The sequence below is a fragment of the Elgaria multicarinata genome, chromosome 17 (assembly GCF_023053635.1).
Source record: "Elgaria multicarinata webbii isolate HBS135686 ecotype San Diego chromosome 17, rElgMul1.1.pri, whole genome shotgun sequence".
NCBI classification, from domain to species: Eukaryota; Metazoa; Chordata; class Lepidosauria; order Squamata; family Anguidae; genus Elgaria; species Elgaria multicarinata.
The window spans coordinates 3,966,151-3,983,036 of NC_086187.1; the positions used below are offsets into that span (position 1 = coordinate 3,966,151).

Sequence of the window (16,886 nt, forward strand, 5' to 3'; positions counted from 1 at the left end):
AATTTCTGAGCTTTAGCCATGGACGGAACTGGCTAGGAGGAGCTTCAGACCAATAGAGGGCTTAAAACTCAGTCATGTGAGTCCCTGCTTTTCCTGGGCGATAGGGGGAGTTAACCATTGTGGGATGCCTTCCGCACACCAACCCAGAAGGAACCTTCTCGGTAAGTACCAATGTTCCGTTCTATCGCTATTTTCAAAATGCTCCCTTTTCATATATATTAAATTTTTCTGAACTTCTTCTAAATTTAAATTTTCTAATTGCTTTTTCTTTGCTTGTATTTCTATTAATTTATATTTATTTTAAAATTGCCAATAATCTTTCTCCAATTTCTTAATCTCTTCCTCCAATTTTTCCTGCTCTACTATTTGTTGCCTCCTTAAATTGCACATTTCTCTAATACATATCCCTCTTGTTACTGCCTTCATGGTATCCCAAACTACTGCCCTTGACGTTCCTCCCTTCTTATTAATTTCCCAAGTCTCTGTCAGTTCTCTTTGCATTTTTTCTACCACTTTATTGTACTTCAAAAGTTTTGTGTTTAATTTCCACCTAAACGCTTCTTTATAATTCTTTCTAACTGTGAACTCTAAACTTAGCAATGCATGGTCTGTTACCTTTATTACCCCCATTTCCATTTTACATACCTTACTTGCAAACTCTTTTGAAACCAATATATAATCTATTCTAGAGTATGTATGATGAACTGAGGAGTAGTAAGAGAAGCCCAGGTTCGACCCATTCAGTAAACGCCAACAATCTACATAATCTTTTTCTTTTACTAATTTATTCAATATAGTAATATTATTTCTCTTTTCTGCATTAGTGGGGTTTGACCTGTCCACTCTATTATCCATTACCATATTAAAATCCCCAGCTAAAATAAGATGCTCCTCCCTAAACTCCTCTATTTCTTTAAATAATTCCATAAAAAACTCTCTATGTCTCTCATTGGGGGCATAAACATTAACTAATGTATATGATTCATTTTCAATTTATTATTATTATTATTATTATTATTATTATTATTATTTATTTATTTATTTATATAGCACCATCAATGTACATGTAAATTTGTCCCTTTATCATAAGATATCTACCATTATCATCCTTTTTTTATAGTTTTTAATATAAATCCACTTTTTTTTTAAATAAAAATTTCCACTCCATTTTTTTTTTAAGTCCCCAATGACTTTTCATAATAGACTGACCACTTTGTCCGTATTTCGTTTACGCCATCAAATTTTTGGTGTGTTTCTTGCATCATAATATTATCAGATCTTTCTTTATTTAACATTTGTTCTATTCTCCTCCTTTTCACGACTGCCCCCAGACCTTTAACATTAAGCGTTGATACTTTAATTTTTTTATCCATATTTACTCTTTTGATTCTTCTTCCGATCCCGTGTGCTCTGCATCTCATAAACATAAACAAAAAAAACCACAAACCCTAAACCCCCCTTCAACTCCCTCCCTCCCACCCTATTAAACCCCCCCAATCTCCCATCCCACCCCCACCTCCTTCCCACCCCCCATATCCCCATAAGTCTACCACTCCGGCCATTAACTACCTTAAGGGAGGGGGGGAGGCGGAGCCCCGCCTGAGCGGCAAGATCTCTATACTTAACAGCTTTTATGTATTATTATCTCATAACCATTCAACATTTTACCCCATCCCAGACGCCCCCGCTTCAGCTCCGTTTCCAGCTTCAGCTCCAAGGCTTGCTTCCTTAGATAAACCCAGACTCTTCAGCAACTCCTTGCCTTGATCCAAAGAGGTTACTCTGTGTTGACTCCCACCATATGAAAACTTTAAGAAAACAGGGTAACCCCAAGCATATTTTATTGCGTTTCTTGTTAGCGTTTCAGTTATTTGCTTAACGCTGCGTCTCCATTGGAGTGTTTGCTGACAAAGATCGTTGAATACTTGCACTGCTTTGCCTTTATATTTTATCATGGCCATGGACCTCAATTTCTTCATCACTTGCTCCTTTTTGTAATAACTGCCAAATTTCACAAGAATGTCCTTGGTTCCTCTGTAATTTGCTCCTCCCACTCTGTGGATCCTTTCCAGGTCACAGTCTTTTATATCCAGATCAGGCATCATATCATTGAACCATTTCAGTATTATTTTTCTCAAATCCTCTGCTGGTTCTTCAACAAAGTGTTTAATTCGTACTTTGGAACGTCGGTCCTGATCTTGCAATTGGATCAGCTTTAATTCTTGTTCTTGGAACTTCACCTCACAGCCTTTTTCAAAGACATCCTGCCTTTTCTCCACTAATTTTACTTCAGCATCTAGCATCTTTATAGCTCTGTCATTCTGAGCAATCTTGTCTGCGAGCACCCCCATCCTCTTATCTGCCTTCTTAGCATTTTCATCCATCTTCTTACTCAGTGTTGCTGTACTGTCCAAAATCAGCCTCTTCAGATCTTCCATTGTAGTTGAAGTTGGCACCGTGCCAGGTTTCTCCGCCATCTTGACAGAACTGTCGCACTCGCTTCCACTACTTTGTGTAACTTCTTCTGTAGACAGTTTCTCAAGACATGCCAAATTATGATTAGAGGGGCGTTTTGTAGCCTTCCCAGGGTTTTTTTATTATTATTTTCTAACATTCGGCATGGATCTATTTTTGACTCTCACTTAATGTCCCGTATACAATCCGCACCGTCTCTTTTTCTACGCAGATAAACACTTCCTCCTTCGATGCTTTTTAAAGGGTGAATTTACTGCCAATTAGACATTCTTCTCAGATAAGGAGTGTAATTCACCGTCTTTATCAGACTGGGAGACGGAAGAGCTCTGACATTCACAAAGCCAGTTTCATTTTCATCGCTCCCCCCTCTGTTCCGTCTGACTAATTTACAGCCAGAGACACCGGGCTGCTTTTCTCCCTCCTTATACTGATTCTGCTTCTAAAAACAAGATTTTCACCCTCACTTAAAAGTCATAGTCCTTTCCCTTCATTTTCATTGATGACCCATGCCTTTTTGAATGAGATAATTAAGTTCTCAGATCCCCCCCGTACGGGAGTCTCAAGGAGAAATCTTACCCGTCATGGCGTCCAGCTCCGCCCCCCAGGGCCATTTTGACCTTTAAAGAGCTCTTTCTAAACGTCTGTACTAGTTTGTGCTACAGATGTTAAGACTGAACTGAGCTGTTACCCCTTGCAAGATTATGCTTTGGGGTTTAAAATAGCTTGACTTTTATATCTGCTGCACCTAATTATCGCAACCTAAAATAAATAGTGCTTGAGTGAAATATCTGCAAGGAAAGAGGTGTTGTAGTCAAACATGTGACCTCTCTGCATTCTTCCCATCTTTGAGAACATGAGCTACGGCCTCTACAAACCTGGGGAAATCTGTGGCTCCTGGATGCCTTGGCATGTCGGCATTTGAACCATTCAGTCAGGCTTGTACAGGGTTGGCTGCTGACAACGTTAAGCCATGAAGGAAAAACAAATATTTCTCCCAGTCCTACATTTCTGTTTAAGAATTACCAACACAAGCAGGTGACTTTTGTCATGTAAAACATATTTTAATATATAACTATCAGCTTTTGCTGGGAAAAGATGGGAGTGACCAGCTGTTCCTCTTTTACATTTTTGTGCAAGAGGGAAAATAACTTTTTCAGAACAACGTATTCTCAAAACACCTAAGAGCCAGAGTTGACCATGGTCCTATATGGGTTCCATACCACCAATGTTTTAAATAGCTTTTATTTATCAATCTAGAAAGTAGAGGTGGCCTTCCCACCAGAAGCCTGACTCTGTGTGAATGCACACACACACACACACACACAAACACGCACGCACACACACACACTTTGCTCATATTCTGGATATGGTGCCTTCCCAGGAGGGATTGGGTACCTGAATCCATGTTAGGCTGCAAAGGACTGTTGTACATCTTCAGAAATTCTCCTGGACTCAAACATTCTTTCGCCCTGCACAAATACCCAATGGTTTCTGCTGGGATCAGAAGTTCAGGCACAGCCGTGTGGAGGCAATCGCTCAGGCCTTTATTGCCCACCTTGAGGTCAAGGGAAGCAAAGACAGTAAGAGAAGAATATGACATCAGTTAGTTTTCATTCTGTGGTGATTTATTTATGCATTTATTTTAATACACCTTACCACATCTAAAAAAGCAATACCAAAAACAGCAGGATATTCTAAAATGCAGTAAAAGGCCAACAGGAAGCAACAAAGAAATAAAGACACGCTAGCAGCAATAGTTAAGGCTGAAGCCCGCCCGCCCAAGCCTCCACGAAGACATTTTTTAAAGGTCAGCACATAGCAAGGAGCAAGGGGACTCGGTGAGCCTCCCAGGAGAAGGCGTTCTAGAGCCTGGGTCCCTTGTATCGCCTTCCTAGCCACAGAGGACGAAAGAATGAAGACCAGAGCCATAAGACCAAGGAGGGGGCGAGGGGGAGACCGTCCCTGCTTCCTCTCTCCTTACTGCAAATCTATGGGGTGACTGTGGGCAGGGGAGGGTCGCCGAGCCTAGCATCCTCCAGTGGTTCTGGGATGGGGCGGATTTGACTTTCGTAAGAACCTCCTGTCCTTGGCCGCCGCGTGGGGCCTTCAGCAGGTATGGCACCCAAGGGAAACGCTTCCCCTCAGCTCCCAGGCCAGCCTTGCTTGGGCACCAGGCAGACTAGCAGGCTTCTGCCATGGCTTGTATCTGAGCCGTTGGGATGCCATTCAGCTTATTCCATTTGCAGGCGGGAGGCACCCTTTCCAGAGGGGGCACTGGACATGCCCTGACCCCAAAACCTGAGGAAAAGAGGAGGGCTGCTGAGGAGAGGCGGACTGCCTCTCCAGGCCTTGGTGTCTCCCCCGTTCCCCCACAGAACGGGACAGCCGCCCAGGCCGAAACACTGCTGCTTGGCTATATGCATCCTCCTTCACCTTCCCACCTTCTGGTTGGTGGCAAGCCAAGGTGGCTGCTTGGACACAGTGACCTATCCTTGGCGACACTTGTCCATACCCCACGGCGTTCCGCAGTGCCTCGCCACAGACGAATGCCAGTTTGACTATTGTGCGGACTACAAGCAAAGCAATCCTTTTCCTCGGTCACCGTTTGTGGGCCAGCGCTCCGGCTCTGGCTCATCAGTGTGCAGTGGCCACACGGTGGCACCCAAGAGCAGCAAGTGCAGCCCAAGGATCCCAAGAGAGCTGTGAAGGTGCTGCAAGAGATACTCCCCAGAAAGATTCCCCAGGGCCTCTCCTGTTTTCCTGTCCCTTTTTCCCTCAGGAATGTTGCCAGCATTCTGTCCACACAGGGGCCAACTAGCCGTCAGCCAGCGACCAACAAAGCAGGACATGGTGCAACAGCACCCTCCCATCCCATGTTCCCCAGCAGCTGCCTCGAACTGCTTACTGGAACACCGGAGGCAGCACACAACCATCAGGGCTAGTAGCCATTGATAGCCTTCACCTCCTCCAGGAATTTATCCAACCCCCTTTTAAAGCCATCCAAATTGGTGGCCACCATTACATCTTGTGGTAGTGAGTTCCATAACTTAACTATGCGCTGTGTGATGAAGTCCTGAACCTCCCACTAATGTTTCTGTCCCGAACCTCCCATGAATCAGCTTCATAGTCTGACCCTGAGTTCTAGTATTGTAGGAGAAGGAGAAAAATGTCTCCCTATCCACATTGCCCACATCATGTTTAATTTTGTACACCTCTATCATGTCTTGTCTTACCCTCCTTTTTTCCCAAGCTAAACAATCCCAGCTGTTGTCACTTTCCCTCGTAGGGGAGATGCTCCAGCCCCTTGATCGTTTTAGTTGCCCTTTTCTGCACTTTTTCCAGCCATATAATACCCTTCTTTAGGTGTGGTGACCAGAATTGTACACAGTATTCTAAGTGTGGAAGCACCATAGATTTGTATAAGGGCAGTATGAAACTGGCCGTTTTATTCTCAATTCCTTTCCTTATAATGCCTAACGTGGAGTTTGCCTTCTCTACAGTGGCCGCACACTGGGTGGACATTTTCATCGAGCTGTCCACCACAATCCCAAGATCTCCCTCTTTTGGGATATAAGCATGAAACATTGTGGCGTGTACCTAAGAACATTATAAATAATCTGAGCTAAGGAGCCAACATGAAGTTTGAATAGTATTAGTGATTTTTCATTATGACTAGCAGAAGACTAACATGAAACATCATCTCATGCAAAGAACATGAAAACGGTTACTCTCGTGAAACTATAAACACCACTGAAACTCCATTCAAACCCCCCTCCGCCTTCAAAGTGTTCCTCTGTCACCACCTAAATATTTCAGGCCAATCTGTGTAGCTGCCTGGTTAGTGGCTAAGAAGCCGATGGATTTGTGGCCATCCTTACAGCAGTAACAGAGTTGGGTTTCTCTGCCCCACAAAGTTCATCTGTTCCTTCCTCATAACTCCTGTTGCCCAGCACTCATCCTTGCTTGGAAATAGACATTGTGTGAAGTTATTTTCAGCACAATCCTATGCATGTCTACTCAGAAGTAAGTCCCATTCAGTTCAATGAGGCTTACTCCCAGATAACTGTGTATAGGGCTGCAGCCTCAATTTAGTTTGGCATTTTTATTGCATTAACTACAACTGCATCTGTTAGTTTTCGCAATGTAAACAACTGTTCAATCAAAGCATCTTCATTTTTCAGGCAAAAACTATAACAATGTCATCTTTTTCTGCGGATGTTAATCCATCATTGTAAATAGAAGCTAGGACTACCTCACCCAAGACTGCCTCAAAAGCCTCCACAGGATGCAAGTCTTTTTCAGATGCAAATAAGCAGGCACAGAAAGCTTGATCTGGACTGAGACTGTAGCAGGGGGCAGAAAGGTTTGAGCCCCCTGAGGTCCTCCCTGCTGCCCTGATGGCTGGGTCTTGAGCCAGTTTGGGGAGTCCATGCCTGCAGTTTACTTTTAAAAAGCCAGTTGCTAATTGTGTGACTAGTGCCTCATCTAGTTTGGCCCAAAGTATATACCATTTTAAAAAATAACCTGAAATAGTTCCAACAGAAAACTATTTTATAAGTGCATATTTTCACCATATTTCACCATATTTTTGCAAATTAAAAGACATTACAATTACCCATGGAGAAGGCTTGGAGTGGGTGAGGCCTGCTAAATATAGGTTTAGCTTCTTGCCCCAAACCAAGGAGGTTCACTGTTGGAACTAGCAATGGGCGAATGTACCACAACAGAAATTGTAATTTATTCATCAAGTTACAGATTCCTCCATCCAATCCCAGACAGGTTCTCCATTCTTTTGACGTCTCTTTCTATATGTACTGCTGTGCATGTGCATAAACAAAGTGCCCCTTGGGCACTGCAGTATGGCATTCCGCTATGGTCATTATGTCATGTGTCTCCCTGTTGTTGTCGTGCCCCCTGGCTCTGAGGCTCTGCATCACCCTGAAGAGGACTGGGATTCAGACAGATCACAGGTGGTGTCCTGGGCACCCCCTCCGATGCCTTCCCAGCCTGAGGACGTAGCTCTCCCATCATTAACTGTGAGGATGACTGCCCTGCAGCTTCACCTGTCCCTGAGCCATGCTGGAACAAGAGATTGTTGAAACAGACAGCAGGCCGTCAAGAAGCACAGTCAGACTCCAGCAAGTGGGAAGCCACTGAAACACCACGCTCTGCCAGCCTTCTGAAGGCACCGATTGACTGCGGTCCTTTGCTGGGACAACAGCTCCTCGTGGGAGAATATTCCAGCCAGCATGTCTTGCAGTATGCTATCGAAGGTCCTGACACGACCGAGAACAGACAGTGAGCACAGCCTTACAGTCTGCTTTCCCTGAGCCTCACCCAAGGCAGGAAACTTCTGTTCCACTTTCTGACCGGCTGTTTTTGGTAGGGCGCCATTGGAGCGGGTGCAAGTGGCTGCCGTGAGAGAGAGGCATGAGGAGGAGCTGTGCAAGAGGCGCCTCTCCATCTGCTGAGGCCCAGGTCTCCTCACGCTTGCCCTCCAGCGCTCTGGGCTGCCCTGTTCCCTTCCCAGACTCCTCCTCGGATTCCATTTCCAGAATCCCCTCACGGTGCCACCTACCAGCATCCAGGTCTAAGCTAATCCTTTACTTTCCATTACCAAACAAGAAAAATATTCTATTCAATACATTTCAAATCCAAACTTTTACACGGATTGTTCTGGGAAAGGGTGAAAGTGACATCATTCCAGAAGCATCAGCATGAGCATTGCACACCAGATATTTACATATCCTTCAGAAAGTAAAGAGTCAAACCAGCCACCATCAGGACATGTGCAGAATTGCTGGGGTTTGTGTGCTTATTCGTGCAGACTGCAGAGGTGCAGAACATAGGTATCAACTCATCATCAATCTTGATCTGAATTATGGAAATACTAAAGTTGCAAGCATAATAGATTCTACCAGTAACCCGCCTAATTCCAAGTTTTGCTGGCATCCCTGGCTGGAAGGAACCCTTCTTTTCTTAGTGAGCATGTTCTGAGGAAAAGGGCTGTTCAGTTTTCCTACTTCCAAACACCTCACCTTGAGTGTTGCAAGGTATATTCCCAGTTTGAGGATGAGTGAAAGACACTCTGTAATCACTTCCTCTGTAGTCTGGGACTGTGTAACATCTTCGAGAGTTACTGGCACCTCCACTGTTGTAGCATACCACTGCGAGAACAGCCTGGTTGGGATGTTGTGAGACACCACTAATATCTTAATATCCTGCAGTAAAGCTCTGTAGGAGAGACACAAAATATAAACACACACACACACCCCTATGTGCTACCAAGACTTACTGGGAACACTAACTTAAGTATCATGACTGCATACCAAATCAGGGTCACAAGAGAATTGCTTACACTGGGCCTTGACTTTCAAAGGCTGCCAAGTCCATAAGGATGTGGTATAATGTCCCACTGGATGCCTGTGAGGAGAAAGAAAAAGGCATGAATTACAGCAGCATCATATTTCCAGTCATTCTGGTGGCCTCAAATTGCGTGCAGTTGAGGGAGCTGTAGATGGGCAAAACATGCCCCAGCCTTAAGGAATTCTGAGATTGTGGTTTTTGTTTTGATGTTTTTATTTTGAGAGGTATTTTTTAATTCCATGTGCTTATAAAATCATTTTGTAAGGACAAAAGAGCATTGAGATTCTCAGGGTGCAACCCTAAGCATGGACAGAAAAAAATTCTACAATTCCCAGCGTGTCCCAGCCAGCCATGCGGGATGGAGCATGCTGAGAGTTATAGATCTTTTGTGTGTGTGTCTAAACATGCATAAGATTGCACCCTAAGGTTGTGATCCTGTGCCTACTTATCTGAAAGTAAGTCCCATTAAAGTAAGAGGGACTTAGCTTTTTCAGTGGTGGCACCCCTCCCCAATGGAATACCCTACCTAGAGAGGGTCACCTGGTGCCTACATGGTGGAATTTTTGGTAGCAGGTGAAGACCTTTTTTCTTTTCCCAAGCTTCAGTATTGCTTTTTTTGTGTTTTTAGAGCTTTCCCTAATACTGGGGGGGGGTTGGGGGGTTCTCAGGTTTTATTCTCTTTTAATTTTTTTAAGGTATTATTATGTTGTACTTTAGGATTTTGTTTTTTGAGAACTGCCCAGAGAGATTTGGGAGTTGAGCAGCATAGAAATGTAATAAATAAACAAATATATATAGGCTTGGGCTGCATCAGGCTGGATTTTGTTGGAATATAAGATAAGCCTGAATAACTACAAAGAGGAATCTTTCAGCTTTACCTGATGTAATTTACTGTAATTTACTTTACCCACCTCCAGAATATGGAGAACGCACTGAGAATAGATGAGAAGGACACCTGAAGCAGGTTCTCCCAGATGGAACTTTGAAATCTTCTGGAAAAGTTGCTCATGGTAAGCTTATGCAGGTGGGAAGAAAAAGAGTAACGGAAAGGTCAGCCTGCTTTAGGGTGGATTCCTGCAATGAGCAGGGGGTTGGACTTGATGGCCTTATGGGACCCTTCCAACTCTACTATTCTGTGATTCTGTGAAGCATTGACTGAACAAGCTTAAGGGGCACCCATGGGAGGGCTTGTGCATCTCCCATTCATCTCAATGGGGCTTGCTCAGGGGGCTGCTGCCTTGGTGCATTTATGGGGGAGGGAGAGTAAATCTGTCCTAGTAGAAGCTATAATACCTGTGATCTCTGCATGACATCGTTCTTCTCGCAACATTGCAACAAAGAACAGCCGATGGAGCAGGTATTTCTGTGTGGAAGAACACCAGAACCTTCAGTCAGTAGCAGCCAGTATGTCCACGTTTCAGGACCACTTTACTAAATCTGGCCAACAAAACCTCCTTGAGTGGTAGAGATGCACAATAATCTATTCATTCATTCATTCATTCATTCATTCATTGAACTACGTCTATTTTCAATGTCTACAAAATTCAGCGGTTCCAAAAATTCAGCAAAGTAGTCAGCTCATGTGGAAGAGATGGTCTTTAAGGTATGAGGATGATCTGCCTCACTTGTGGAACTTACGCGCCACATTATAGTCCCATCACTTTTGTAAAAAATGAGACATTTCTTCATAGCTTTTTTCTAAATGTTACTAACAATTGGGACCACGTGGTCATGTTTGAAGACCTTAGCTGCTCATTCAAGGCAGACGTGCCTGCATGAGCTCAGCATCTCTGTAAGCAATGGAACTTTTTAAAGTGAAAAAGAGAAGACATAAACTAAGGACAGTGAAGTATAAACTTGTGGGGAGAGGCTTGCTTTTAAGAAAATAATACAATTTGATAAACTGAATTTATTAGTTAAAAAAATTAAGTAAATAAAACATCTGTCTATTATCTGACAATCTATCTGACAGTGCTTTGTGATTTGATTAGGCAGTTCATATTTTATTATCGATGATTATACCCATGACTTTCCCTTTGTTTTTAGTAGCCCCTTTTATGCATTCATCTCGTGAACTCCACACTCCACAAGTACATGGGCCAGTACTACCACTGTCACAAGGGTTCCCCACCACCAGTGTCCACAGTTTCAGCATTGACGTCTGCGTGCGCATAGGTGCATGGAAGCCTATGTACATAGATCTCCACAGATCAGGAACCCAGTGGCAAAGGATTCCTGATCCCATGGAAGTCTTTGTGCAGAAGCTTCTCTCTTGCAAATGTCCATGCTCAACATGGATATCGAGTCAGGCCAGCGGAACAGCCCTGCTGCGCACTTGGGGAGCCCCTTTGCAAATTCATCTGTGATAGCAGTAAAGCCAACCGGCTTCCAAATGTCATTCTCCGTTAACATTAAAGGAGGGGGAACTACCCTTTGTCTGTGATTGGACAAACATCCAGCCAGGGCAGCTCTCTTTTCTTTATTGGCCATGCTTGCCCGTGGGAATGGGTACGGGGCAGAGAGAGGAGCTTGACTAGAAGTTGGTAAGGAGCCCATTTATTGTACTATGGCAATGTAATAGCTGAGTTATGAGGGGAAGGTGCATGTATAAGAGGCAGCTGGTTGGGCTCAAACCACAGCAAAGTTATCTGACTGGCTGAAATGCTAGGTGGCCAGGAGGGCTACAAGGGATTGTGAATGATCAGCATTCCCACCACTTGGCTGAGGGGAGAAATAGGACGATTTGGTTGGTTGGAACTGGAGAGGTGAACAATCATGCACTTTGCACAATGGTCGCAGCCCACCATGGTGTATTTAAAGGCACGCATAGGTGGCCATTTTGAATATTTATCCCCTGGCAGAGGATTACCATGGTTAGTCATGTCATGAAGCTGGGCGGCATGAGTTGTTGAACACACATTCAAATAACCCAATGCCTGTTGTTAATCTGAAGCGATTAGTTATCACTTTTATAGCACTTGTGGTATAGCGATTAGAGCGTTGGACTGTGACTCAGGAGATCTGGGCTCTAGTCCCCTCTCTGCCATGAGCCTCACTGGGTGACTTTCAGCCTAACCTTCCACACGCGATTGTTGTGAGGATAAAATGGAGAGAAGGAGAACCATGTAAGCCACCTGGGGTTTCTTACAAGTGGAAAAAAGGCGGAGGAGGAGGAGGAGGAGGAGCTTTACAAACTTTAATTATTTGTTTTTCCAGATCAGAGCAAAATTACTCACTGGACCACCTGAGCTCTCCCTAAACAGCTGGATAACATGTTTTTAGCTTCTTTGGTGGTCTCTCTAACTAAACTTCCATTCTTGACCATTGCCATAATGGCTGGGGCTGCTGGGGGTTGAAGTCCAAAAATCTGGAGCACCACTTCAGAGGGGAGAGTGACTGCCCCTCCATCGCCTTCTCCACACAGGAAAACGCCTTTCCCAGGCATTGTGCAGCAGTCCTCCAGCTGATGCCTCTGTCTGGGTGGGGTCAAAAAGCCCACGTGGGATGAGGCAGGCTCCCCGACCGAGGCACCCTAGAGTTGCTCCAGCTGTGCTTCGGCCGGGACCCGAGGTTGTCAGGGGGGCAGGGCCTGATCCGATGTCACCCAGCCCACAGGGCTGTCCAGGGGAGCAATCCGGCCCACACACCCCAAATAGCTGCCGCCGCCACCACCACTCCAAAGGCAGGATATAAATGTTTTGCAAATTCATAAAATTGAGGCCTTCGTGCATGTGCTTTTTTTTTAATTGAGGAGATTCCTCTCTCTCTCTCTCTCTGAGGATGTCACAGGTCAGAGTGAGGGCATAAAGGCCTGAAATCAGGGAAGCGTGGGTTGGCTTGACTCCACAAGCCTGAGAGGAAAGGGGGTGGGAATGGGGAACCCTGGAGTAAAAATGCTGTGGGGGTTTCTGGTACCTCAGTCTGAGTGTCTCTGAGCATGTACAGAGTCTCTTTACTCTGATCGAAAGCCTTTGTTAAAGGACACAAGGGAAAAGTGACCATATGAGGGGAACATATGAGGGGAACAAGGTTAAAAACATGTAGCCAAAGGCACAGCGCTTTCCCCCTGCCCGCCTTCCTTTACAGCTGGCCAGAAAAACAATGAAACTTTGGGTCGGACCAGAAAGATGATGGGCAGGTGGCAACTCTTGTGCTAAGTAAGAGCAAGCTATGATGGAGAAGGGCTTGAAAGCAAGACAAAGCCCCCCACAACAAAGGACCGTGGGGCGAGGAGGAGACGGAGAGGCCTGTGAGGAGCTTCATGCGGAGGGAGAGGAGGGGGAAGAGCCTCGGACGGGAAGGGAAGGCATGTGCAAAGCAGGGCTGCGAGGGGAGCCTGCAAGCAGCGGGGCGTTGCGAAGGGAGAAAAGGCTGCCGGGGGTGGGGTGGGGGGGCGAGGATGTGGCCTACGGAGGAGAGGGGCAAAGCGAGGCCGGAGGCACAAGAACGTGATAGTGAATTAGTGGAAATGTGAAGGGCAGGCTGGCGGCGGGGGCAGGGGGGGCACCCAAAGAAAAGTTGCGCAGTGAAGACTTGTGGGGAGTTATTCAGGGTGACCGGATGGAAAGGAGGACTGGGCCCCTGTATCTCCAACAGTTGGATAGAAAAGGGGATTTCAGCAGGTATCATTTGTACATATGGAGAACCTGGCGAAATTTCCTCTTCATCACAACAGTTAAAGCTGCAGGAGCCCTGCCCTCTTTTGTATCTGGTCACTAGTATAGCTCCTGTGAATGGACAGCATGGGGCCTGAAAAAATGGAGGATGCTTGAGAAGGCCTGTGAAGAGGCAGTGAGCTGAAAGAGAGCCCTGTAGTGAGGAGAAACATCTCACACCACCATACACACAAACCATTCTCCCTCACACCTTCATCTGGTGCCGTCGCTTCTCTTCTAGCGCACTAAGGAGGGTGCTCCTTGCCACCACATTGGTCACCATGTTGGACATCTTGCTGAATATGTTCTGTTCCGGAACCCAACAGAATAGCCTGAGGTAACTGACACGAGAGAAAAACGGCCTACCCTGAGAACTGAGCTCTGTTGCCAGCCTCTGCTCTATAGATATGTGTATTTATTCTTTTAAGCTGCCCTGCCTGAAAGAAAACATATAAACATAAAGTATGCTACTATTTGCAATATTTCTGAAGGTCTTTCCGCATTGCTCAAAGTGGTGAAAAAATGTGACCTATATATCGAGGCTTGCTTTCTTTAGAGCAGATGCTCAAAGGAGTCCCTCAGTCTCAGTAGGTGAGTTCATCCAAAAATCCATCTATGCTCTAAGAAATTAGCTAGAGCATGGGAATGTGTATATGTCAGAAGTATTGAGAAACCGTTTTTTTATGTAGCAACACTGCTGCAAAATACAAGTCTCCGTTATACAACACAGCTGCAGTTTCACAGCCACTGTGGGGCTTTCCCGCAAAGCTGCGCATTGAAGTAGTCAGGGATTTACCCCAACTTTTTCAATGGAGGCGACGTCCGTACGGTTCTTCCGTGTGAAAGGTGACCAGCAATTGGTTGTCTTCCACCAGGAAGAGGGCATCTTCGGAACTCAGATGGATGCTGGAAACCCCACACTCCCTCCTTGGCGTCAGGATTATCCGATGTCACCCTGGAAGACGAAAACCGCCGGGTTTTGGAGGGTGGCAGAGTCAACCTGGGGCTGTGAAGCCAGCCCCTCCATTAAATCCTGTGATTGTTATCAAGGAGGGTATTAGGGGCAAAGCTGTTAATGGCAGGCGGGATTCTGTTGGTGAAATTTTGAAACAGCCCCATTTATCACTGATTGAGATAATGGAAGTGTAGGATCTGAGGTATTATGCTGATGAACTATTGGACATATTTCAAACCTCTATAGAAAGTGAAAATGCAGTTAAATGGAAGATTCTTGGGACCTGTGAATTCTTTCATTGAAAACTAGGACAGAAGAGCAAACAACAGGGGGAAAAATAGCCATGTGTTGGATTTGACCCCGATCTTTGTTTGGGGGCGGCATGTTTGCGAGCCTTTATGGAAAATACGTGGTTGGTATTTAGCTAGAACATTTCTTAGGTAGAAGCACTCCTTCTCAGAAAGACACACAGAAGTCATCAAATTATCTAAACAAATTTATTGCCAATCACTGTTACCTAGATCTTTTGTACAATTAAGGCTGCAGTCTTAAACACATCTACTACGAAGTAAGCCCCATTGAATTCCATGGAGCCTGTTTCTAGGGAAATGAGTTGAGAATTGTGCTGCTCAAGAATCACACAGTCAAGGTTTACATATTTATTGGCATATTCAACCAGGACCATCTCCTGCATGTGCCCCAGAGAAAAGAATGGCCACGCGCATAAACCCTATTGATTCCTGTGTGGTTCATGCAGGACAATTTCCCAGTGGACCATGTGCAACTTTTCCACATCACATCAAAGCTGGTGAACATATCATTGGATTAGACTGCTTATTGTATCGTGAGGAAAACTGACCAAAACAAAATAAGTAGCAGCACAGACAAATAGAGGCATCTTTGCACAGGCACCAAACTCCATTCAAAATAATAAATAAAAACACACTTATTGATACTTTTTAAGGACTATAAAAAACATTACACAAAATATTCCATTAAAAATACTATTTGCATTTTTATGTACAGTAAGTGGGACACCGTCAACATATCCTCCGGATGAATGAATGAAAACCCCTCCTGATCTCACAAACACCCTGTACCTTTCAACAACTATCTCATTCTCCTTTATAACTAAGCCCACATGAACTTTGTGAGAGGTTACGTGGTCGCTCTGCACCGCGGAAAAGGCCGTTTTGCTTTTTCATCCTCTGCATTATGTTGTAGTTTAGCATCCTGCTGAAGTTCCAGCTTCTCACTTTAAATATTCATTTACTTTTTTAGAAAAAGGTTTTATTAGCATCTAGTATTTTTAGCACACTGAAATATACAGAACATTATAAATACATCTGTACATCAAACATATCTGAATATGTTGGAAGAGAGGAAAAGGAACGTCATATTTTGACCTCATAGTAAACGAGAGCCTTAAGGCCTGCCTATACTACAACGGTAAAGCATTTGCAAACTCGATGAATTGTCGTGGCTTCCAGTCCCAGCCAATCAATCCTAGGTACTATTCAGAAGGAGGCCAGCGTCAAGGATAGGCATAGTTGGGCACCTACCAAGGGACCCACTGACAAGCCCCCCCCCCCCAACACACACACACACACGCACAGAGTGGCTCCTCTCCACCACTGCAACCTGCCTCTTGCTCTGGGCCAGGCAGTGGTGGTGGAGAGGAGGAGGAGGAGCCGATGCCACCACCTCCTTGCTCCCTGTGCCCTGCCTATCAAGTAAACAAGGGGTAGCAATGATGAGAAAGAGGAGGAGGAGTGGGAGCAGCTGGTGACCATGGTAATGAACAGGGAGGAGGGGGCCCATCCAGGTGTATTTAAGGCCCTTGTCCATTGAGCAAGGGGGCCTGGAAAACCCTGGGGCCAGCCACACTGGACTACAGGAAGGTCAGGGTAGACAACATTTGCTCACAATGTGTAATTAGTGGTCGATCTTGGGGACAAGGTAGGCCTCTCAGCCTGACCACCCTGGAAGCAGCAGGTGATGAGGGCAGCAGAAGCAAACTCTGTTTTATTCCCATAGTCGTGATGGTGCTATGATTTAAGTGAGTATAAAATAGAAAATAGCATGTGCTCAGAGGATGGTGGGGTGGCAAACAATTTTGTTATTGTTCTAACATGTAGAGTGCTGCAATTGACTGAATTCTTTCAGGAAAGTCATGACTGTTACTTGAATTTCAAAAAGCAAAGGTGTTGGCCTTCAAAAAATAAAAAATCCAGTGTAGAAGCAGTTGTAAAACACAGAAAAGCGGGGCTGGGGAGAGAGAGACATTAGTTATGTGCTTTGCAATTGAAGTGGTACATATGGGCATCTAAAGGGACTGGGCTGGCATAAGACCACAAAGTCCAGGGTCTAAAATTGCCTCGCTGCACCAGTGTGTGTTATTAACTTGTGGAATTCACTACTATTAGCTTAAAAAG

At 45.0% G+C, this 16,886-nt stretch overlaps 1 protein-coding gene across 1 annotated transcript; it reads right to left on the minus strand.

Moving 5' to 3' along the window:
- Positions 1-3,475: 3,475 nt before the first annotated feature.
- On the minus strand, positions 3,476-13,788 carry TEX47 (testis expressed 47). Its single transcript, XM_063143418.1, has 7 exons — positions 13,708-13,788; positions 10,135-10,204; positions 9,753-9,856; positions 8,834-8,898; positions 8,514-8,709; positions 3,871-4,030; positions 3,476-3,483 (listed from the first exon to the last, which is right to left on the minus strand). Exons 1-7 carry the CDS (start codon positions 13,786-13,788, stop codon positions 3,476-3,478), a joined length of 684 nt encoding a protein of 227 aa, XP_062999488.1.
- Between the last annotated feature and the right edge of the window lie 3,098 nt (positions 13,789-16,886).

Coding starts and splice junctions, on each gene's coding strand:
- TEX47 (XM_063143418.1), bottom strand. CDS start 13,788: ATGTCCAACATGGTGACCAATGTGGTGGCAAGGAGCACCCTCCTTAGT. Junction 10,205..13,707: donor AGCGACGGCACCAGATGAAG/GTGTGAGGGAGA, acceptor TCTTCCACACAG/AAATACCTGCTCCATCGGCT. Junction 8,899..9,752: donor GCGTTCTCCATATTCTGGAG/GTGGGTAAAGTA, acceptor TTCTCCTCACAG/GCATCCAGTGGGACATTATA.